At 42.2% G+C, this 24,393-nt stretch overlaps 1 protein-coding gene and 1 long non-coding RNA gene across 2 annotated transcripts in view; one reads left to right on the top strand and one right to left on the bottom strand.

Annotated features, from left to right (window-relative positions):
• Positions 1-9,570: 9,570 nt before the first annotated feature.
• LOC146542393 (uncharacterized) lies at positions 9,571-10,699 on the bottom strand. The gene is made up of 2 exons (XR_014880375.1): positions 10,576-10,699; positions 9,571-10,482 (listed from the first exon to the last, which is right to left on the bottom strand). It is a non-coding gene; the product is annotated as an uncharacterized LOC146542393 (long non-coding RNA).
• Positions 10,507-24,393, top strand: part of MTAP (methylthioadenosine phosphorylase) — a 31,701-nt gene continuing 17,814 nt past the window's right edge. Inside the window, exons 1-2 of the mRNA XM_085213055.1 lie at positions 10,507-10,721; positions 20,398-20,484. Of these exons, the coding sequence (XP_085069181.1) occupies positions 10,698-10,721; positions 20,398-20,484 (111 nt within the window). The 5' untranslated portion in view covers positions 10,507-10,697. The remainder of the gene's footprint in view (positions 10,722-20,397; positions 20,485-24,393) is intronic.

Raw genomic sequence — 24,393 nt, 5'->3', positions numbered from 1 at the left:
CCTTGTCATGTCACCATCACCCTTGTAAACAGTTGTACCCCCTCCTGTTTATAACTCCCTTCAAGTACTGGAAGGCCACAATGAGGTCTCCCCTCAGCCTTCTCAAGCTGAACAATCCCAGTTTCCTCAACCTTTCCTCACAGAATAGGTGCTCCAGCCCTCTGATCATCTCAGTGCCTTCCTCTGGACCTGCTCCAAGAGCTCCACGTCCTCCCTGTATTGGGGGCCCCAGGCCTGGACACAGCACTGCAGATGGGGCTTCACAAGAGCTGAGTAGAGGGGGACAATCACCTCCCTCTCCCTGCTGGCCACCCCTTTTTTAATGCAGCCCAGAACACAGCTGGACTTCTGGGCTGCAAGCACACACTGTGATAGGTATCATAAATCAGGAATTGGGGCTTAGTAGCCTTTAGATATTTTCTGATATAGGTTTCTTCTTAAACACGGCTTTTCTAAGTAAGAAGAGGAGGAAAGATACAGAGTAGGGTAAGGAAAGCCTGGCATAGAATAAAATAGGTACAACAGTTTCAAGAAATATTATCCTCCTGTATGCACAGCAGCTTACAAAGTAATCCTAAAAATAATGGGTTGGTGATAGATTTCACAGGGAGAAATGGATTAGCAAATGCATTGTGTAGACTGTAAGCCTGGAGTACCTAGCCACAAGAGGAACAAGAATGTAATTACCTGCAACAGGAGATAAGGGTATGTAATGAGAAGTGTTTCACTGATCAAATGCATGATTTCTCTCTCACCACAAGGGTGTGCACAGCTGCTATTGCAATAACGAATAAAAACAACTCTGCTTCACCGAAAACTGTGCCTGATTGAGAATTATTGAAGCTGAGTGTTTCTCACACCTATCATCTGTAAGTAATTTTCTCGCTTGTGAGTTTTTAGGATAAATAGTTCTAAAATATGTCACGCATCTCAGCTGTGCCTACATGAATGACATACGCATAACAGATACCAGCAGACATGAACTCTTGGTTCAAAGCAATGTCTCTAGTCAGGAAAGTTGTATGTTGTATGTATTCATGGTTTTTACTTTACTCCCAGTCATTCTGTAAAAGACCAAATATAAATTTTAAATTTATAATCAAATTTAGTCTTGGTTTTGGCTGTGATGATTAGTTGACTCCCAGTTTAAGCCACAACAGCTTCACTCCAAATATTTTACAATAGTTGCTGAACTAAACAAGTTGTCACTTTCTTAGCTTAACATCTGTTTTATTATTTTTGAAGACGGTAAAATAAAGCAGACACACAAAACCCCTCTTTTTTTCAGGTAACATCTCCAAGCCTAATTTTTAATTGCTGTTTAGAGCTGTGTAATGAGCTATAAAATGACATATACATCATTGCTCAGCTCTTGTTACCTCACAGGCTACATAAGCAAAAAAAGCATCTCATGTTTTTTGTTTTTTTTTTCTGCTAGAGATAAACCACACTGCTGAAGGACTTAAACTGTACTTGAAAGGGACTTACATGAAAGAGTGATGTGGATTCTGTTTGGCAAAGCGTAGCCAGATGTTGGCTAGAAGCACCACCAAATTCAGAACAAGGCCTTAAAAACCCATGTACCTATTTACCTCTTTCAGAGTTAAGACCACCAAACCAGGGCTCCAAACACAGATATGGGACTGTGAGCCCACCTACTGGGAGTGCATAGAGACATGACGAAGGTGAAGATCTGGCCCCATTCCTGCTGCCACTGGCCGCAGCAAGGCTGTCTGGGGTAGACATGCAGTAACTGATGACACAAGAGGTCAACAGTGTGTATCTGCTGCCTGGAGTGAGGAGGAAATGGAGGATTACCTGCATCAGAGGCTCTGAGTCACGATGCCTACAGGGCCCAGTCCCTGGTGGTGCAGTTTGTAATCACTGAGAAGAAACTTTTAGTCATGAGTCACGCTGCAGCTCTGTCTGAGCAGAGCCTAGGAGAACAGGCAAAGTCAAGATCCAGGAAAACATTTGAGATTTGCAGAACTCCACCTCATGCAGACCAGTGTAAATTTTGTGCCAGCTGTTTCTGTTCTTCCCTTTTCAACTTCTGCACGATTGATGTAGAATTAAAGATAATGTATATGAATTTTTTTTTTAAAAGTCAGAAGTAGAAGCATGCAGTAGATCTGTGCTAAGTACATTCCAGCAGAGGCCAACTGAACTAAACCTCCAAAGTGCTTCCATGAGCAGGTGATAAGGACATATTCAAATTCTGCATGTATGAAAACTAATTAACTGGCACAGAGAAAGTATTAGGGAGAAGTTCTAGCAGACCAGTGAGCTTATGTGAGAGGCAGAAACTAGCACAAGATAGGGCAAATATGACAAACTTTGCTTTGATAGCAGAAACAGGAGCATGCTGACCAGGGTAGAATAGAGACTAATCTGAAATAAAGCAAATATGCAGGGTAGGGAGAGCCTAGTACAGAACAGAACAAATGTGATGGCTTTGATCCCTAAGCACAGGATAGAATGAATTTGACATCTTTAAGAAGTATTGCCCTCTTATGTCCATAGAGAAATACAAAATATACTTGAAAAAAACAGGTTGGTAACAGCCCTTACATGGAAATACATCTTAGTAACTGTATCCAGCAGACTATGAGCCTGGGATGCTCAGTCACTGGGTGGCCAGGAGAGAAGTTACCTGCGCCAAAGAAAGTGTATATTCCGTGTGTACATGGTGGGAAGGCACGATTTCTACCTCGCCACAAGGGAATGTATGCCACAAAATGTATTGCAACAAAAATGCTGCTTTGCTAAGACCCTCACCGGAGTCCAACTTCTTGGCTGAAAGTGTTTCTCACACTTTGGTGCCAAAACCCAGGACCCAAAGTTGCCTGCAACAGACCTTTATCACCGTGAGATGGAGGTAACCCTGCTCTAATTCCAGCTGTCCTAGGGCTGGTGGAGGCAGTCCAATGGAGAACTGACCAAAGCCTCAAGGCTGTTTAAATTGGCAGGATCCATGAACAGCTAGGGAAATGAAAGGGAGAGTAGACACTGCAGTTTTGAGAGTTGACCTCATAATTCCTGGTAACACCATGCACAGAGCAAAGTAAGAGCAATCAGTTGTTCGTGATTAAGTATTACCTTGGGGGTCACATTTTGGATACTTATGCTATATAATATCTTCCTGCATGGTAAGGTGCTTAACAGTATACCTCATTTTTTAGAACCAGAATTTTAGTGTGTGGTACCCTGCAGGAGGCTCGCTCCTGAAGCAGCACAACTAAAGTTTGCTAAGAGAAATGAGGAATAATTGTTCCAAGAAAATAGAGACAGGAAAGAGGTCCCCAGAGCAGTGCCTGCTAAAAGTCCTTTAGGATGCATGCTGAGAAATTGGAAAGGAAATATAAAAACAAAAGAGAAAATGATTCAATATTTTGTTCTTGAATGGCCAAATGGGACAATTAAAGGAGTGTCAGTTTTCTAGCCAGAATATGCGTCTGACAAAGATTGGTATCTCAGGCTTTATAGAAGCACAGGATCACAGAATGGCCAGAGTTGGAAGGTACCTCAAGTATCTTGAAGCTCCAATCCCCCTGCCACACAGGACCACCAACTTCCTCATTTAATACCAGACATGGCTGCCCAGGGCCCCATCCAATCTGGCCTTGAACACCTCCAGGGATGGATGGGGCATCCACAGCCTCTCTGGGCAGCTGTTCCAGCACCTCACCCCTCTCACAGTAAAGAACTTCCCCCTGACATCCAACCTAAATCTTCCCTCCCTCAACTTCAAATCATTTCCTCTTGTCCTGCTGTTATCTACCCTTTCAAAGAGTTGATTCCCCTCCTGTTTGTAGGCTCCCTGTAGGCACTGACAGGCTGCAATGAGGTCACCCCGCAGCCTTCTTTTCTCCAGGCTGAACAAGCCCAGCTCCCTCAGCCTGTCTTCGTAGGGGAGGTGCTCCAGCCCCCTGATCATCTTTGTGGCTCTCCTCTGGACCCTCTCCAACAGCTCCCTGTCTTTCCTGTACTGGAGGCTCCAGACCTGGCCACAGTACTCCAGATGGGGCCTCACAAGAGCAGAGTAGAGGGGGACAGTCACCTCCCTGACCCCTCTTCTGATGGAAGAATCAGCTTTTGTTGCTCGCTGTAAGTGGGAGATGAAACAGTTTATCATAATTTGAAAGAATTCTGGTCAAAAGGATGATCAGAAAAATTCCAGATGAGATCCCTTGGATAATTTACCTCCTCCTATAACTGTACTCAGAATTAGATCTCGACAATGTTCTCTTTTTGAGCAGTATCCTCTCCCCTATAATTCTGACAATGAACCTATTCCTGTTACTATAGAATGGGGAATCAGAGCCTGTCAATGGAACAGAGGATATTGGCTCTGACCACTCCCTTTCCAGTCCACATGGCCAAAGCTCTGTAATTGGTATCCCTGCTGGAAAGAGAAAGTTCTATCAGCTTAGGAAGGAAGCAGAGCAATGCAAAAAGGATCTTACAAATCTCCCCTTTCCCAAAACGAACCCTATTAACACTTCTATGTATCCTCTTAGGGATAGGGGGCAGGGGACGTAGGTACGTAAACTCCTCCCTTACTAATGGAGAGCTGAGTAGCATTATGAAGGAAGTGAAATCCTTGATGGAAGACTCTATTGGGCTAGCAGAACAATTCAATCAATTTCTGGGACCCAATATTTACTCTTGGGGTGAGAGGATTTCTATTTTAAGTATGCTATCTAACGGGGAAGAAAGAGGAATGATTAGGCAAGATCCTATGCAGCAGTGGGAGAGAAGGCACCCTTCAGGTCTAGAAACATTCCTAGAAGTAAAATATCCAATAACAGACCCAGAATGGGACAACAATGAAGATGACAGGGGATGTACGAAGGATTTATGATAAATAATAACCTTAGGAACGAAGGATGTGGTGCAAGGGATATTGAAGGTTAACTTTGTAGCTAAATCATAGCCAAATATACAGAAGAGTCTTCAGAAAATAGAAGGGTGGCATGAATAACCACGAGAGAATCTTTTGAGGGAAGCACAGAAAGTGTACGTTAGAAGGGAAGAAAAAAAAAAACAGAAACAAAAAATGCTGCTTCACTAAGATCCTTGCAGAGTCCAACCTGTTGGATGAGAATGTTTCTCACACTCATTAACTGAAATAATACTCATGTTCTGTAATCATTCTCAGCATCGTCTTGAGCTCCTCTCTCTGTCTGTGGCAACAATAAAGAGCAAGGCTCAGCTTAGAACATTAAAGCCATGCAATGCAATTGTGAAGAAAAGCACAACTGCTAGATTACAGTGTGGATTTCCCTTTCTGAACATACTTGTGTTACTAACTTAAAATGTCAAGGCTATGAACCCGATCATCTTATCTTGTAGTAGATTTTAGACACCTGATCTCATCCAGAGTGCATTTATTTGCATGGAAGCCTTTCAAAATATTAACTCAGTAAATTACTTGTGAACTGGAAAAAATCTCACCCCCAAAAGAAGTGGCAGAATTGCTGTGTGCATGTGAATTTTGCAATCTTCCCCTCACTGAGGTTAAGGAAAAAGAAACACTGAATAGCTTTGAAGCTTATGAAGCCAGATTCTTGATGGTTGCTGAAACAGCCCCAGGAAGACAAGCCTACTTGTTGCAAATTATGGAGAAGCCAGGTGTTCATTTTGTGAATGAAGGAAGGAAGGTAAACTGTTACTGTCCCACAGGATAAACACATAACATTTTCAGCTCTTGATAAAGATTGCTTGAATTTTCCCTGCTTGCCTTTTGTAGGTGTGGTTTTAAGAGTTCACAGAGTTTTCTTCTCCATAACACAGCTGTAGAGGCAGCAAACTCGCAGTAATCAACAGCTGGAAAATAAGGTTTTCAGATACTCCTGATCAAGATGCTTGGATACTTCCATGCAAAAAACTTGAAGTTACTGATGGTTAAAAGTAATTTATTCTGACACTGAACACCTAAAATCATTTTTCTCTGAAGTCAGAGACTGGGTCCAACAAAATGCTTTCAGAAGACAAAATAAAAAAAAAATTTAGATAGAGTGCGCAAGCTCCAACCAGTTCTGTAGTAAGAACTTCTGTAAACATAGGCTTCCTGTGTGAGTGTGGAAGGTAACCCTGACTTGCCCGAGCCTTTATTTTTCACCTTCTTTATCGTGGGTGTTGATTCTTTGAAGTAACTCTCACAAAACCAATTCAAAGCTCAGCTCTGTGTACACAGCGCTAGTAGTTCTTTACAGCAACTTTCATTATAATTAGAAATAAGACCTTTTACCATGATACAGTGCTTTTTATCTTCAAAGAACCTTCACATAAAATCTAGCTAATCCAGAAACCCCTCTATATGGAAAAATACTGATCGTGGCCTGAACAGGTAACTAGCTTCTGAGAAAGGGCTTGTGTTAGCTTGGGAACACAAGGAAAGAGCCCCAGTCTGTCCTTAGCACGCAGCTGGAAGAAACTTGCTTATGAAAAACTACTCTGCAATTATAACTAAGTATCCTTGCTTATCCTGATACCAATGCTTTATTGTCTCCTGCTGTCATATACATGGCCAGGATACTGAGGGGTTGCTTGGACATCTTGTCAGCCAGCCACCATCAGCATCAGCTGGAGGAAACCCCAGGGCAGACACTACTGGCTGGCCACCACTGGTCCCGAGGACTTGGAGGAGACTCTACCTGCTGTCTGCCTCTGGTAACGTGAGGACCTCTCTATTAAACCTATGAATATTAACTTGTCTCCATGTACTTTCTACAGGATTGGTAAACCTTACATAGAAACACGGGTGCTTTTGCATTACACCTTTCAACATCATTGATTATCATTATATTATAGCTTACAGGAAGGACTGAGGTTAAATTACTTAAATTCACAGATATCTGATGAAAAAAGAGGGTTTAATCTTAAGTATCACTGTGTCCCAGTTCACTGTCCACAATGTTAGCCACCCCCTTCCCAAATGTGGCCTGCACTATGAAGGATTATTTTCTTATACGCAGACTGATTTCTATTTTTAACTAAACAAAACAACACTGATGTAATTTCAGTGCTTATTACACTAAGAAAAGAATGTACTATTTAATTTGACCAAGATTTAAAAGCTCAGTGAAGCACAGGGGCAAAACTGCAAGATGTTTTCTGCCAGACCTAATTATAGTGCTACTAACAACAGGGTTTTCAAGCATTTACTGCATGTGGACCTTCACCATGATTCTTCAGAGGCATTAAAAAAAAAAAGAAAGAAAGAAAGAAACATTACATACAAGTCTGAACAGCCTTGATCTGAGCATCTATGTCATTTTACATTTTTTGTAAAACTCTGAAAACCCAATGGCATACTTCTATTCAGAAATATATATGGATTTGCATTCCATCATTTAGATGGAAAAGTGCACCCTATGGGAACATAGCTATCATTTCATTTCAAGCAGTTCTGTCATGTCGTGAATGGAACTGAGAGCTGAAACTGTAATCTCTCTAGCAATCCTGTAGCTTTGAAAATTCTGCCTTTGCCTAAACGTGACATCTTCCTGAATAAATATATTGTTTTTGATGGCTGGTGTCTCATTACCTGCTTCAATCTCAAATGGCTGCTGTAGAAAGCCGACTACTAACAATAATAAATGTTAGCTCCATATATTCTAAATTATTGTGTCTTGACCAAGTCACTGAACTGGATTTCATCTTTTCATCCTGTAACAAGATTTTAAAACATTCAAAACTGAATTACCAAAAGTATATTGCCAACAGAAGGGAAAGCACTTAACAAATGTGTTTCGAAATTACTATTTCCTGCCTGGTATTGAAGAGTTAAATAATTTTGAAGGCTCAACCTAGTTTATCAGCCAATGTGAACAACGGGAATGCACTAGCTGTTGGTTTACAGCAAGCTGACTGGAAGAAGTGCAAAATGTCATATTTAGACAGGTTTTAGAGAGACTGCTCTCTAAAGACTGCTCTCCAAGACGGTTAACTGATAAATTTAAATGAGCACTGCATTATATTTGATAAAGTACTTAACTTGTCTGGAAGAATATAGTGTTTCAGATGTTTTTACTGATTCTGAATTAAGCTCTCCCTCACCATTCAGAATGTACCAGAACAATGGCTCACACTAGACACCTTCCAATATTGCATACAGTGATTCTCCTTCTGAGCTTACAGAATTTTCTAAGCATATGTGTTATTACCAACTCACTGTGAGCAGGGTTTTCTGCTTACTGTTCTGATTTGTACAGGCTATATACAGAGCTTTACATAGTATCACTCCAAAAGAACACATACAGTACAGAAAATCCCTAAGCATGAAACTGCAAAGCTGGTACTTTTGGGGAAGGCACAGTACTACACATTCATGGCAGCTGTCTGTGCAGAAATAACTACTGTAAATGGAAGTAGGAAAAGTCTCCTTAACTCGTGGTCCCTGAGTCCAAATTGTAAGTATTTTCCTATTGTTTATTATACTATATAAACAAAGTGAGCATTCATATTCACAAATAAGCACAAAATATAAAGTAGAAAAAGAAACGGGTTGCAAGTAATAATAAAAGATGAGTACTGCAACACAATTTATAAAGCTTATTGCAAGCAAGTCAAAAGGAAAATTGTACTAGAAATAGGAAGAATTGCCAGAAATCATCAGTATAATACTGTGTGCAGTACAAGAAAAGCAGAGTATACAGCTTCAACGGATTGTCCAAATTAGAATGAGTAGTATTATCCTATAGTAGTAGTATCCTATTTTTCTTTGGTATTACAGCTACAGTGTGCTGTACTGAGAAAGTTAGCATGCTGCTTCACCCACCTCCTTCCTTCTGCCTTTGTTTAAATTACATTTTTCCAAGGTATATTTCCCATAAGTACAATCTTATGTTTTCAACTGCAGTGAAAAGTTTTCAGCATCTGTGACAGACAAAGGTCTCTTATGTACTGAAGACAAGAATAGGAGGAGTGTAAATTCCAGCTGAAGCAATCTCAGCACTAGCTGCTAGTGCCTTAGTGAGAGGGAATATCCTTCTCCTCATTTCCCATGAACTGTCTCCCACATCATAGGATCGCTTGGGTTGTAAGGGTTCTCAAAGATTATCCAGTTTCAACTCCCTTGCCAAAGAAAGGTCTACCAAACACTAAACCTGGCAATAGATAAGGCTGCCCAGGGTGCCATCCAAGCTGGACTTGAGTGATGAGTGATTTCAGCAGACATCTCAGCTGCAACACAAGGCAGAACGTACTGTCAGTGCTGTATCTGAGTTTAAATTTATTAGCAGATACATTACATTTGTTAATGTAGGTAGCACCTAGGAGAACGTGTGGATGCCTGAGTCATCTCTGCTAGATGAAGCTGTTTTAAAGAAAATACATAACAAGTACTCTTTAAAAGAACATCTAATTAACAAAAATTAATGTTTTTGAAAGCTCTACACCTGATATTTGTACTTATGTTAATAGAACCATAAATATATCAAAACAATTGATATTTCTCAACTTGAAAAATTATATGCTATACTGAATTGTTCTGCTTGCAAGTACAGATTTGCAGAAAGAAGAAAAATACCATAAATATAAAAACAGTAAATACTACAAGTGCTGCTTTGAAAATAATGCCTTTTATTTTATAATGTTGGCCCACAACATCAAAGGTGAGTGCTGGTGGTTCAGCAGCAGAGGATGAACCTTCCTCTGCTGGATGAATCTGATGCACAGATTCAGATGTGAACAATACAAATTGTTTATTACAAGTTCTCATATTGCTTATATACCTTCACAAGTTTTCTTTTTCTAGCTTTCCCATCTGCCCCTACATCTTTCCCATCCATCTTTACGAGTCAACTACAAACACTCTTCAATCATTCATGCATGCGCTTATCCAACCAGAGCTGTGAAACGTTTTTTCTTCTTCTAGAGGTGTGCTGGGTTCTCACGCTGTTTATCTTGCTCCACAGCTGCTGCTCTGAACAGTTTTTCTTGTATTGCCACACTTTCCCACCAATGTTACATTACATGTTGTTGCCATACTCCTGATGGCAGTCTGGCAGAATGGCATTGCCTTGGACATGCCTATGAAGCAGAGGTGTATAATTGAATTCTTCCATGCAGAAATAAGCCTGCAGCCACTGACATTCCTAAGCTCGATAATTATTTACAGAGACCAAGCAGTGGATGTGAGCATAGTAAGTGGCAAGTGGAGAGTTTCAGCAGTGGCAACAACAGTTAGGTCACCTCCACTGGTGCAGATTTTTATAGTCGTGGCATTCGGGATCTTGTCAACTGCTAGCAAAAATGCACAGCCAATGATGGGGACTATGCTGAAAACTATGTGTTCTGCAGCAGAGAAATCGGTCTATCAAACAGTGTAATTGTGCTCTTTATATCCTTCTCGTGCTGGGGGCCCCGTGCCCGAACGCAGAACTCCAAGGGGGGCCTCAGGAGGGCACGGCAGTGGGTTGACTTCCCCCCTCCCTCCTTTGGTGCAGCCCAAGGGCTTCCGGGGAGAGGAGGTATCTTTAGAAAGAAACAAACAAACAAACAACAACAAAAAAAAAGTTATGCCATCTTCTGAAGACACAAAAATCGCAATAAAACAGATCTTACTACCGGAGACTGTTCTGCACAGTACGTTCTTAGCTGTTTCCTAATGAACGGCTATCGCAGCTGACACGGCGCTCCCCCAGGCCGTGCCCGCAGCCCCCGGGCGGAAAGGCCCGCCCGCTGCTAACATGGCTGCCACGGCGGCCGTGAAGGTAAGTGTGGGATGGAAGGGCCGCGGAGCTGCTGGCGAGCTGGAGGCGCGCCTCGCCTGTCTGCCTCCCTCTGCCCTCCCTGCCTCTTTCCTCCCTGCCTCTGCCTTCCCTGCCCAGCGCAGTCCCCTGAGCCGCTGCTGAGCATCAGGGGCGGCCGCGTGAGACGGGCCGTGCGCCAGCCACGCCGCTGCCACCTCGGCACGGGGTCGTTGCCCTTCGGCCACTCTCCTGCTCCCTTCCCGCCCCTTTTCTGCTCCCTTCCCACTTCCCTCCCGTCCCGTCCTGTCCCGTCCCGCCCCGCCGGCAGCGGCCCCCGGAGCGCGGGCAGGGCGGTCGCCATGGCGGGCGGTGGCACGTTGCAGGCCGGGCTCGCTCGCGCCGACGCGGGGCGACTGCGGTGCCTGAGGCGCCATGGGGCTTCTGGGCTTGGCTTGGCCTGGCTTTGCTTTGCTTTTTTAAGTGAATGCTAGTACAGCAGCAGGCCCAGGAGAGCTGCACCTTCCGGATTTCTGGCTCGGCTGTGGCGGGTCTGATTTGATAGTGAAAGTGAGTGGAGCACTTGTGAAGTTCCAGCAGGGTTGCAATCTAAGTGAAGCAGGAGAAATCACAGCAGGGCTGGTCTGTGCTGTGCCTTTGAAATACAGTTTGGAAGGTTCAGGGCCTGCCACAGACCAGGAGGCTGGCGAGGCAGAACGCTTGGGTTTTTGTTTTGACTGGAGCAGTCATCAGCTTGAGATCAAGTGCATTCTTGAGGACCTCCTGTGAGGCCCCATCTGCAGTATTGTGTCCAGGCCTGGGGCCCCAGATACAGGAACGATGCAGAGCTCTTGGAGCGGGTCACAGGGATGCTCGGAGGGCTGGAGCACCTCTCCTGTGAAGAAAGGTTGAGGGAGCTGGGCTTGTTCAGCCTTGAGAAGAGAAGGCTCTGAGGAGACTTCATAGTGGCCTTCCAGTACCTGAAGGAGTCCTGCAGGGGGGGACTCTTCACTGAAGAGTTAGGGGTGGAATAAGGGATAAGGGTTTTCAACTAAACAAGAGTAGATTTCTGTTAGATGTTAGGAAGAAGATTGTTTACTGAGGATGGCGAGGCACTGGAAAAGGTTACCCAGAAAAGCAGTGGTTGCCCAGTCCCTGAACGTGTTCAAAGCCATGTTGGATGGGGCCACAGACAGCTATTCTTTTGGGGGGCAACCAGCCCACAGCAAATTGATGTTTATGTCATACGGGTGCAGCACATATCTCTAGCATGTACCTTTTTCTTCTCCAGACATAAATATTTAGGCAGATAAGCATTCCCTTTTGAATATTCGTAAATCATTGGGCAGTATAAAGTCAGAAAATGTAATACCAGATAAACCTAGTTATGTTACTGAAGGAAATTGTATTTTTCTAGAATCAAGAAAGAGAAAGCTACCATTTTGATCCTGACTCCTGTTAAAATAATCTTCATTGTTTACTGAATTTATGCCTGGCCGTTGTTAAAAATGATCTTTTCTTGATTTTGAGTTTTGTGACTGCTTATGTTGCACACTTCTTATATCATTTTTAAGGCAAATGATTATTCATCATAATGTTTATGTGGATTTCAAGATTTTCGTGAGCAAAATAATTTTTCTAACATTTAATCTAAATGTTTGTGATATATAAGCAGCGTGAGAAACATCCAATGCTATGCAGACAGCGATCAAGTCTTTCTAATGCTTGAATATGTTCAGAGTTGGGGTTTGTGGATTTTCAGTAGTATCTTCTGCTGCCCTTCTCCTCACGTTCCACAAGGGGGTAGCAAAAGACAACGAGAGACGTTGGAGCTGCTTCAGCATATTAGCTTTGAGACTGTCTGCCCGTGGTTAGCTTCCTCAAGGTAGCGGTTTTGACATGTGAAGACGACCACGCAGCCTGTTCCAGCATTAGATAGTAAATAAACATTTCCTAACGCTCTTTATTCTTTATTCTGAGGCAATTAGCAGCACTGCTCGTGCATTCTGCAGCACAGTAGGAGATCATGGTTGTGAGAGGGAGGTTGTGAAAACAAGGAGACCCTGGGGCAAGGGCAGAGTTGCTAGGAGCCTTCAATCCTCATAAGAGTGGCTGAGGAAGTGTGGGCAGGGCCAGGAGCAGCAGTATCGCACCTCTACATGTACAAAGGCAGCCTCTGGGAGAGCGAGCAACCAGGATGGACAAACAGTAGCGCTGCAGCTTGCATGTTAGTTCACATAGGCAGGACATGCAGGGAGGGCAGAATGTGGTCCACTGTCTTCTCATTTGGGAGCAGCAGGGACCAGCACTCTGTTGAAACAAATACGATGAGCACTCACTGCAATGGCCAGGATCGAGGCAGAACAGACTGGGGAGCCACGAACTTTCTGGCTGACGTTTTCACACAAGGAGACCTCCTGATGGGCAAAAGAACCACCCAAACCTTTGTTTGTGTGGAAATTCACAATCTGGTAGTTCCCCAAGGGCCTGAAGAAAGAGGAGGGAGTAAGTGCAAGGGTCCTCATCTGTAGTGACTTTTTGAGCAGGTGGCCATGTTGCTTGAGGAAATCACCAGGATTCAGAAACTGGGGAGAGAGATGCATAGCACTGTGCAGTGATACAGGCAGGTCAACAGCCCTGTCTTAAGTCCTTGCAAGAAGAAGCAGCTAAGCTCTTCCTGCCCCGAGGAAACAGACCACAATAACACACAAGATGTTGGGGATGGCACATGTGTCTCTGGAGGAGGATCCTCCCTCCCCCTTATCTCTGAAGTCTCCATAAACCACTGTTCAGAGGCTCTGGGGCTGGAAAGAGAAGAAGGTGTGGATAATGGTTTGGACACAGAAACAGGCTCATTAGGATAGTCCAATCAAGGACACAAGTCAGAACTGATGCCACCAAAAAAAGTCAAAGAGTCTTAGTTACTGGGGACTCAGTGCACAGAAGGGCACTGAGGCACCCACTTGCTGCCTGTACAGTCTCTCTAGAGAAGTTTGCTGCCTGCCAGAAGCCCACACTTCGGACACTGGAAAGAAGCTACCAGGTCTGATAAAGTTGGAGGACTACTTTTTGCTCCCGCTCTTTCAAACTGGATCACAGGAGAATGCAAATAGAAAATAGCAAAATATTTAAAAAGATTTTATGTTCCTTGGAGGATGTTGAAGGGACTGGGAGTACGTGCAGCGTTCTCCTTAATCCTCCTGGTTGGAGACTGGGATTTGGGCAGGAGGTGAATGGACCAGCTGAATGATTGGCTGTGTGGATGGTGTCACACTGGGTGTTTTGGGTACTGTGATATAGAATTTATAGAATAGATCTAATGCCATTCTGTTTTGGAGTACTACCTTGGACAAAGAGCCTCCTCTTGGATTGCTCGTAATGTGTTTGTTGTGGCATTTTCTACTATTTGTAGAGTTGCAGAGATATTCACTATAGCCTTTTCCCGCTGAGCTACTGCTAATACCGGGATAAGGGCTCTCACGAAGCTATGGTGTCCTGTATTATTCCTACCCAATGGGTTATTTACCCTTTTAACCCTCCTTGGATTTTGATACTGGCTCCAAATAGCTCTCACTGTGCCTGGTGGGAGTTTGAGTTCTCCCATCTCTGCCCAGCCACCAGAAGCCTTTACCCAATCGACACCTGCTCATTATATTACTTCCATTATGATATTCATGTCCACTAATGAGAGTGCTATTACTTTCCTTAACAGCAGCCATTGTTAAGTATAGAAATGTAAGGTTGATTCAAATAGAAGGGAGAAGAGTGACAATCACACATTTAACAATAACAAATAAATAAATATAACACAAAAGGTAACAGCACACAACATCAACTTGCCAGACACACCCTGTGTACAACAAAATAAAGAAAATTAGTAACCAACTCATCTTTTCCTTATGAGTTTAACTTTTGACGGTACACTTTCCTTGATAGACCAAGTAGTTCCTCAGCATCTTGGAATAACTTCCTGTAACAATACTTTAGTTACCCCACATGCCTTAGTTCTACAAGGGAATGCCTCTGGGCACTGTAAAAAGGTATCAGTTAGTACCAACATACAGTGACACCCCCCTTTTCTTAGGAGTTTGAGAACTCAATTTGTCATTGTTACTCTCCCTTCTAAATCATTAGTCAGATTGCTATCTTCTCAAGAATAATTTACAGGTTCTGACTCAGGTTCAGAGATTTTAAGTTTACCATCTGGAATTAAAGCCTTCTTCAACTACCTGTCCTGCTACCTGACCCATCATCTTATTTCCAGTTTCCTGTACAGTGCTACCTTTCTGATGTCCTTTACGGCGTATAATAGCCACACTCTTTGGTAGATTTACATCGTGCTGTTCTCCTTGTGTGTGCAGTCCTTGCTCTTTTCAGATGGTGCTGTGAGTGTGTAGCATCCCAAATACACAATTAGCATCTGCCCAAATAATTAAGGCTGTTGTCCAGGCAGTTATTTCAGCCTTCTGAGGGAAAGTCCCCTCAGGTTGTCAGCAGCAGCCTTACAGTTTCTTTGTCTCACAAAACTGTTACCATTGGTAAACCAGGTGCCTTCTGCGTCTTCTGAGGGTTTGTCTTTCAGATCCGACCAGTTGGAATATGCAGCTTCAGTTTCAAAGCAGTCATAAAATACTGGTTCTCCAGGAGTTCCGCTAAAGAAAGATGCTGTGTTGACAATATTAGTTACAATTATTTCTGCATCATCCTGCTCTACCAGGATGGCCTGGGATTTCAGGAACCTTTGGGGTGAGAGCCAGTGCCCCCCTTTTGCCTCCAATACAGAAGACACTGTGTGAGTTACTAAAACTGTTATTCTTTGGCCTCGCATAACTTTACTGGCTTCTCAAATATTGAGCACTGATGCAGCCACCGCCCTCAAGCACCCCGGCCATCCCTTACTCACTTCATCAAGCTGTTTGGAGAAGTGTGCCACTGCCCTTTGATAGGGTCCAAGGTTCTGGGCAAGGACTCCCAGGGCCATTCCTTGTTTTTTCTTTTTATGCGCGCTGGTAGCCCCAAAGCAGAGCCTTCATGAGTTCTTGCTTCAGCTGAGGGAATGCCCTCCTTGCCTCCCCCTTTCATATAATATTTTGGCTTTACCTGCAGTCCGTAGCTGTGTATCCATCCTGTCATCCCTGGGAACGTACAGAGTTCCTTGGCAGTTCGTGGCTCAGGGGTTTGGCAGATGGCTTCTTTCCTGACAGTCCGTAAGGTTCCAAGTCCAGCTGTATTCTCAAATCCCAAATACGTCACTTGCTCCTGAGTTATTTGTGCTTTCTGTTGAGAAACTTGATAATCATTTAAACCAAGAAATTTAGCAAACTCACAGTCCGTTGCACACAGTCCTCTTTTGTTTCCGTGACATCCACGTACTGCAGGAACGTAAGTTCCACCTTACTTGGAGGAACCCAAGTCTCAGGTTCACAGGTTGACCAGTTCTCAAAAATCATTGAGCTGTTCTCACAACCCTGGGTAACACTGTTCAGATTAACTGAGTCTTTTCTCCCCATACTGGGATTTTCTTATTCAAAGGCAAATAACCTTAGACTTCCTTTGGCCAAACCGGGCAGAAAAGGCATCCTTCAAATCCAGAAGGTAAACTCCACCTACTCATTCCTTAACTTGGTTAATAAAGTGTTTGGATTTGCCACCACTGGGTGTATGCGTTCAACTATTCTATTACTTGCCCTCAAATCTTGTACCAAACTATAGCACTTGCTTTCCAAATCTTTTTTTTCATTGGCAGGTTTGGAGTATTGTATTGAGATTCATATTCAATTAGTAATCCAAAGTCCAAAAATTATCTATTATTTCTTATATCCATCTACAGTCACATATTGTCAAAGGGCACTGCTTTACCCTGACTGGGCTAATCTTGCTTTTAACTTAACTTCTATTTAGGACTGCATTTTTGGCTCTGCCAGGTATCCCTGGTATCCACACTCCTAAGTGTATCTTATTCAAGATTTCTGTAACTTCTGGGGCTACAGTCTTGTTTTTCCCAGTTTGTGTTAAAGCCAGACTTACAATTCTCAGTCAGTTAATATTGTTTGATTCTCAGCTCCAGTTTTATTTAATTTCTTGCCAGAGTAACCTGACATGCACAAGAATTTATGTATTCCTAATTGTTTTCTCAGCCTATATTTAATTGATCCCAAAAGGTAAGCTTTTTCTTATTGGGCATTAGCTCCTTCTACTGTTGCAAAATCACCTATGGGTGTTAAGAGGCACCCATCCACCAAAAGATAAACCTCTTTATCCTGCTCCCCTCTCTTCAGTTCTGACATCCCTGTCACACCCTGCTCATCTTTGCCTTCCTCAGTCTGTGTCCTTCACAAACTTTTCACTTTCCAAACTCTTATCATTACATAAACTACCAACATCATATTTCAGTTTTACCTCCTCCTCTCCAGAGGCTTCCAGTGCTAACACTAGGATTTTGGGTTTCCTAGATCTCTGCAGAGGCTTCCAGTGCCCTATCCTCTCCACCTCCCCCTTTGCAAGTAATGTTGTTTACAGCAGCAGTCTCCATCTGCAGCTTACTCTCACACCAAGTTCTGCTCACGGGGGAACAGTGTGGGGGGGCTGCTCTCATGCCAGCACACATAAACTCACTTTCACCCTTTTTCCTTTGTACATTATTCCACTGTTTGTACCCTAAGTTACACTTCCACATATCCTCAATTCTATTTCTGTATACCATTAACAATTACCTTTCTTATACCATCAAAACAGTTTGTCCCATTCCTTTCAGAATGCACAGACCAAACTGTACAGGTCTTCAACTTCTGCAAACACCCAGCACTTGGTCTCTTATGATTAGGGTACTCAATTATAAAACTGGTCCCATTATTCCATTTATGTTCTGGTTTCTTATTCAATATTCGCCCTCTGGCTCCCCAGCAATGTTTCTCCAGTGAGCCAAAATACAACCCAGGGGGTCTTCTCAGTATCACTTTAGGCACCCCTTGTTCTGTAGCAGCCTCGTAGGTAACACTTTCACGACATAAACATTTAACAACAACAAAGACAGTGACAATAATCAGTACAATTTATTCTCAGGATCCTTCCTATCTCTGCCTCCCTCCAAGACCCAACCTTCCTTTTGTATTCCTTTACTATGATCTGTATCATATGTATTTCCATCATCATCCCCATCTCATTTCATTTAAATGGACAAAATACGTCTGTACAAACAAATAACACAGAGAACAAAACAACTTTCACTTCATCCGTCTCTGGCCGTTTCCCTCACGGGAGAACGAAACAGTGGGTCTGGACTCTGCACTCTCTCCATAGCTCAGCTACGTCTCACTCTCACCACACTCACACAGTACCAGCTTAGTCAAAATATAAGTTCGAAATTTCTTAGTTCGTAGTTCTAATTCTAATATCCCAAATATTCTGATGGTATTAATTCAGATACGTGGTACCGAACTTCTACAACAGATGGTAATAGTAATTATATAACCTATAACTCCTGTTATCACAACTAGGAGAACCCAGATAACCATTTAACAGGATACCCACTATATCCTGTCCCCTTACCCCGCGTATGACTTACAAGGTCCGTTTGTGGGTGCTCCCCCAAGGAGCTGCTCGCCAAAGCATGCCCACCCCAGCCAGCAACCTACCAAACCTGTGAGCTCGCTTCCCAAGGGGCAGCAGCAAGGCTGTAGCCCGGGTGGGACATCTCCATACGGCTTATGGTTCCCCTCATTCCATACACATACCTGGTCCGCCAATGGACGGTCCTTGTCCGCTCCTGCAGTGATTGGATGAGGAAGGGGAGTCCTTCAGAGAAATCTCGGGGCGTGCCAAAGGCATCCCTCTTCTCAAACAGTCCTGCAGCCGAGCAGAGGGTGTCCCATCTGGGCCGCCAGATTGACGTGCGGAGTCAAACTCTGTAACCACAAAGTAGTTATAAAGCAAGTTTGGTTTGTTCAGTGCTGCACAGACACCAGGTGCAAGGGGGATGGGTCCGCCTAACTTGCACACCGTCAGGAAAAATCGTGCTACAGATATTGGCCAAACTAATACATAATAGTTTTCCCGGAATTCGGATCCATGTTCATTACAGCCCGAGAGTTCGTTAGCGTGCAGACCCTCCCCTCCTGCGCGTGCGTAGTGGGTCGTGGGATGAAGATTTGTCCTCTTCCTCACAAAGGCTTCTGACCTTTCTCACTGTAAACTCCTGGCCTTTCTGGGGGGCTTCCCCCCAAACTGGTTTCTTCTTGCCCTGGGGACATCTAATCACCTCCCTGCCAAATGTCTTGGGGCTGTTCTCAAACCCTTATCTTTATGGCCTTCATCCCCCTCACTGTCCCAGACCCAGTGTCTGCCATCCCTTATTTTCTAACAAGCTCTACATTCTTGCTTCTATAAACTATCTCTAACTGTTCCCCTTATTCTCAGTCACTGTGAAGCCTTTTTGCCTTCTAACTTTCATTTATGGGGCCCTTCTCACCTTTCAGGTGGGCCTAGGGTAACCTAAGGAGGTTCAACAAGGCAAAGTGCGGGCTGTTGCATGTGAGTCAGGGTAACACCTGATATGTGTACAGACTGGGAGATCTCACTGGAGCAGCACTGTAAAGGCTGGAGGCTTCCAGTAAATCCAAAGCTGGAGCCAAGAAGGTCAAGAGTATCCTGGGCTGCATCAAAAAAGGGTGGCCAGCAGGTCAAGGGAGGTGATTGTTCCCCTCTATTCTGTCCTTTTGGTTCATTTCATACTTACTTAGTATAAACTGTATCAAAACACAACACTGTTATTCCAGCCTGATTGCCCGAGAAAGTGATATACATTTGAGTGATCCTCTGCTAGACCCTCTATTTTCATTCCATTATGCTTTAGAACTATCAGTTTATTTTATTAAAAAAAATTGGAAGAAATACATTAACATCAAAGGATTAAATTTAGAAAGTAGGAATAACAGGAATCTGTTTATGTTCCTACTTAAGGTTGTGCGTTGAATAAAATCTGACCCCCATATACAGAGGAGAGAATGTTTGATGCTGCTGTGAGCAAAGATTGGATGAGTATCTTTTTAACATCCTAGAAGAACTAATTGTTCTTTTGTAGAGAAGCCTAGCAGTGCTCTAAGCAGCTGACATTGTTAGCAGGTTCCTTTCATTTCAGATACTACTAGCTGTCTTCCAGAGATGTACAGAAGCCTTTTACAGAAGCAGGGTTGTTCTTAGGTCTTTGCTAGTCAACTCAAAAGACTTCTAATTTCTCAGGGGAAAAAAAAAAAAAGTTTGTATAACAGTACATAATACTATTTGGTATTTGGTATTGCAGTCACACACAGGACTGCTCCTCCCTCTGGAAACAAATAAAGGGGTCTTTATTGTATGATGCTTTATACAGGTATATCTGACAAGAGAGGCATTCCCCCAAAAAAACTCTCATTTTTCTGTTGGAAAAAAAAAAAATGATGAATTGGCAAATGTTTTTAGATTTTTTTCCAATAGCTTTTTAAATTCAATATCTTTAAAGAAAAGAATCATATTGTGTGAAATTGTCAAGTTAAATAATTTTTTTTTTTAGTACTGTCGTTGCAAATTTATTTTTGGGAAACTGCATAGTCTAGCCCCGTCTCAAGCAGAAAATATGACCTGGGGCTGTCCAGGTAGTTCTTGAGATACATTGTTAAATGGAGTGTAATTTCAAGAAGGCTGATAATATACTTTTCTTTTTAAGATTGGAATTATTGGTGGAACTGGCCTGGACGATCCAGATATCTTAGAAGAAAGAACGGAAAAATATGTTGATACTCCCTATGGCAAGGTCTGTATAACATGTTTTATTACTACAAGACTCCTCCCCATTTTTAAAGATGTTTATGTGCTTGAAGAATTGTTAGTCCAGGGCTGTGTGTTAGATGGATGCATGTCTGTGTTAAATGGATACTGTCACAAGACTGTTTCCTTTTTATGACCATGTGCTGTTCACAAAGTCTTAAAAAGATGATGGTGTGCAGAGGAGAATACACCTCTTCTCCTTTGTATATTGGATTCATTTACAAACTCAGTCCTGAATTTGCAGTCAAGAGTGAGAAGCCTCTTTCATATTTGTGCTATTGTGTGGCCTGCACTGTATGTCCGAGAGTTCCAGGAACCTTTCTGCTTTGGAGAAAAATATTCTTTGAGGTATATGAGCCCCCATTTTCCCTGTAAAACCTTAATTATACTTTTATACACTTTATATAGCGTTGTCCTTGCAATCTTGCTTACAGCTGCATCATTTGAAACAGATTTGAAAACGATGCTTAGAAACTGCTCGCGTGTCAAGGTATTCACCATCCGCTCTCCTTCATATTGCTTCAGCCCTTTTCTTCTGCAAAAGGGAGTGGAGGCTGAGGATGTTGCTTTGTACACAGTGCCTAGTGTATTGTGAAAGACACGTAGGAACAGACAAGACAAAGGACAGGAGAGTATGGGCAGGGAAAGGGGAAGAGAGAAGTTCCAGTTGACTCTGGAAGCTTATAGAAAGAACTGGATCTGAGATTTTCAGTAGAGCTGTAAGACCAGAACAGCCTGAGTGCTTTAGAATTGCCCTCAGAGTCTCCTCTGTAGAACATTAGCTTTAATGTTTGAATGAATGCACTTTTCATCCTCATGGAGCTGGTGGATGTTAAGGTGTGCAGGGGTTGGGTCACAAGGTACAGCAGCTTATGGTGCAGTGAATGGGTTGAGTTGGTTCAGTTAAGACAGAGCAGAAACGAACTTGACTAATGTAATTGGTATCATTAGGTGAATTAATATTTGCCTGTTTTAGCATTGAGGAAGGAGGAACTACACAGCTTGTTGCTCTCATTTTAGAGCAACAGAAATAAACAGCTGTCATTGCACAGTGCAAAACTGAAAATAAGAGCTTTTTTTTTTTTAGGTATACGTGGAAAGGCTTAGAAGTGTGGGGTTTTTTTCCTAAAGATGCATCATCTTCTTCCTCATGATTGCTATTGATACAAAACCAAACTGTTTTGTTTATTTTTTTCTGCCATAAAGATGCTTTTTCATAGAGCCTTGAAAACTAAGGAGAGGGAGTCTGCCTGAAAATTTAATAAGTAAAGGACCTAAATTAATAAACACTTCATGTCTTTGTGGTCTTTTAACTGATGAGAATAGACATGGAGTCTATGTAGTTTAAGTAAAACTAGGAAGTAGCAAAATGAAAGTCTAAATGCCAAAGGGAAAATGGAGAGCATAGTTAAACGTGTATGTTCATTTCTTTCTACACTGTAAAAATGTGAAGAGTTCCACTCTCCTTACATGTTGTTGTTTAATTGTTATGTGTCTTGGGAAGAACTTTAGAAAAAGGCTTGTTGCTGAAAACCTCAGTGTAGGTGATGTTCCTCGACACCTTTGACATTTGAGAATGGCGAAATACAAGGTTTTTTTTTATTTTTTTAATGCTACTTCTTTACCTTTAGAAACACAGTAATAGCATGCATTTTGCTTAAATAAATTCCTTGAACTGTCATCTGCTTTGATCATCTTGAATTCTAAGAATCATTTGAAAACCAAGTGGAGATTTTTTTTTCTCTTTCAGAAATGTGGAGGTGTTCCTGAAAAAGGAAAGTAATACAAAAGCTTTTGCAGTTTCTCTGTATCAGTGTTGGTCTTCCTCGATCTTTCAAGTAATGTTAGTAAAAATGGTGGAAATGTAGTAAATTAGTTTTATTAAATATACAGGTGAAATTGTGTATATGTGTATATATATATATGTATATGTATATGTATATATATTTCTGCCTTCTCATTTTTTCTGCTTCCGTCATTCCCATTGCATAAAACATTGGGATGAAAATTCAGTATTTAGTGTAAATACCCCAAAACCTTTTGGCATTTCATCTCTTCGTATGGACAGTACTGCTCTCTTGGAAAACAGAAAAATGGCTTGCGACAGCATTTATCTTCAGCAGTGTATTTGGAAGCTAGTAATAAAACTTTCTTCAGAATATACTCTCAATTAAGGCTCTGCTTTCTGGATGATAGCTCTCATCCCGCTCTAGAATATTCTATTGTATTCCTCTCCTCTTTTCCTTATGGGTTTCTCTGGCAAACAAAGCAGGTTCTTTTTAATTCTGCACATGTGCTCTGTGAACTGGCAGCGGGAAACCAGATAACACTGACATTCGTCTCTTGCCTGCCCAGAATTACATGAGTCATTTGTTTCATAAAACTATGATTGCAGGCTTGGGGAGTCGTTAGGTGCTTCTTCCCGTTATGATTTTGCTGTTGTTTTCTGTTCCATCTTGCTTCCCAGCTTAAGCCACTGGAACGAATGAATTCTGTAAGCACCACAGACATATTTACGTTGTGAAGAGGAGATTTGTTTAAACTGTTTGTTACTGTCATAACTTAGGGTTAACCGCACAGGGTTCCTTCCTTCCTTTTCCGTTTTGCGACACCGAGTAATAGACTCATGACTCGGATTTTATGGAAGGAGGAAGTAGTTAATTAATACTTCACACACGTATTTGAATTCTGTTATTTGAAATCTTTGAAAACAGACAGGATTTGCTCACAAATGAAGCACAGTGCCATGCTACTTGACAGGAGGGCACTGCAGCCTCGCCGTGCCCCGGGCCAGGACACTCTGGGGGCAGGGATGGGGCACGGGTGGGACGTGGTTGTGGTAGAGCTTGAATTGAGATCGTTCCTTTGGAACTTTTTTTTCTTTCTACCAGCACTTCAGAGCTCTTCGGTAGTGGCATAGAGGTACAGTGCTGCAAAGAGCTGGCAAGGGAAAATGAGCAGAACTGAAGAACACATTAGCTCTGCTGAGAAGTTAACACAGTTTGGTATTTCTGTATCATTCATATCCTTGTAACTTTACTTATGCTGGTTTATCCTTATTTCCTTTATTTTATTGACCCCCAAATGCAGTATTTCCAAACTGCTTTCATAATCTCTGCTCATAATTTAGCATTGTGGTCTTTGTTCCGAACTGTTTTCTGTATTCTGCCATGACTTAGCTTGCTTGCTTATGACTCACACGGCAAATCTTTCTTATGGGCTTCCTCAACAAAACAATCCCAAAAAAAAACAAAATTCCAAGCACAAATAATTATGATCCATCATGGTTATGGAACACTGGAGTAGCAAACTGCCTTAGCAAGTAGGCAGTAAGCCCTTCTCCCCATGTGAAAATTATAATCCTGTCTGGTGCACAAGAGTATGCATAAAGTAAGGTTAAACATTTAAATATCAGCAGCTTAATATTAAATGGAGGCTTCCTAAAATGGAAACTTAAAATGGACACAGAATACACTTCAATCCTGAAAACAGCTTCTCTGAAACATTCTCTACATTAAAAAAAGATGGTTAGTCTGTATTTGTCAGAATTTAAACTTTAGTGATTCACTAAGTGCTTTGAAGACATTCCACATTAAGAATGGCCAAACAGACTTGTGTAATAGCAAACAGAAGGTGATACTGTTATTAGAAGTAAAAGTTTCTAAAATGCAATTATACAGGACTTACATTTTTTTAAATTCTAAATCTCTGCATATTTTGTTTAATAGAATTAACAACGATAAATGAGAAATGAAATCTTATAGCTTGCACTAAAGTATAAAAAATATATCAAGTAGTAGACAGTAGACATTTCTAAATGTGAATGTGTGAATTCCTGAATCACTTGCAAGCTTGATTTCAGAATATAAATGACAGTGTTGTTAAAACTATTTCC

Source organism: Meleagris gallopavo, chromosome Z (assembly GCF_905368555.1).
Source record: "Meleagris gallopavo chromosome Z, MGAL_WU_HG_1.1, whole genome shotgun sequence".
NCBI classification, from domain to species: Eukaryota; Metazoa; Chordata; class Aves; order Galliformes; family Phasianidae; genus Meleagris; species Meleagris gallopavo.
Note: the sequence above shows the minus strand (reverse complement) of the source record. Positions and strands in the feature narration are given on the sequence as shown.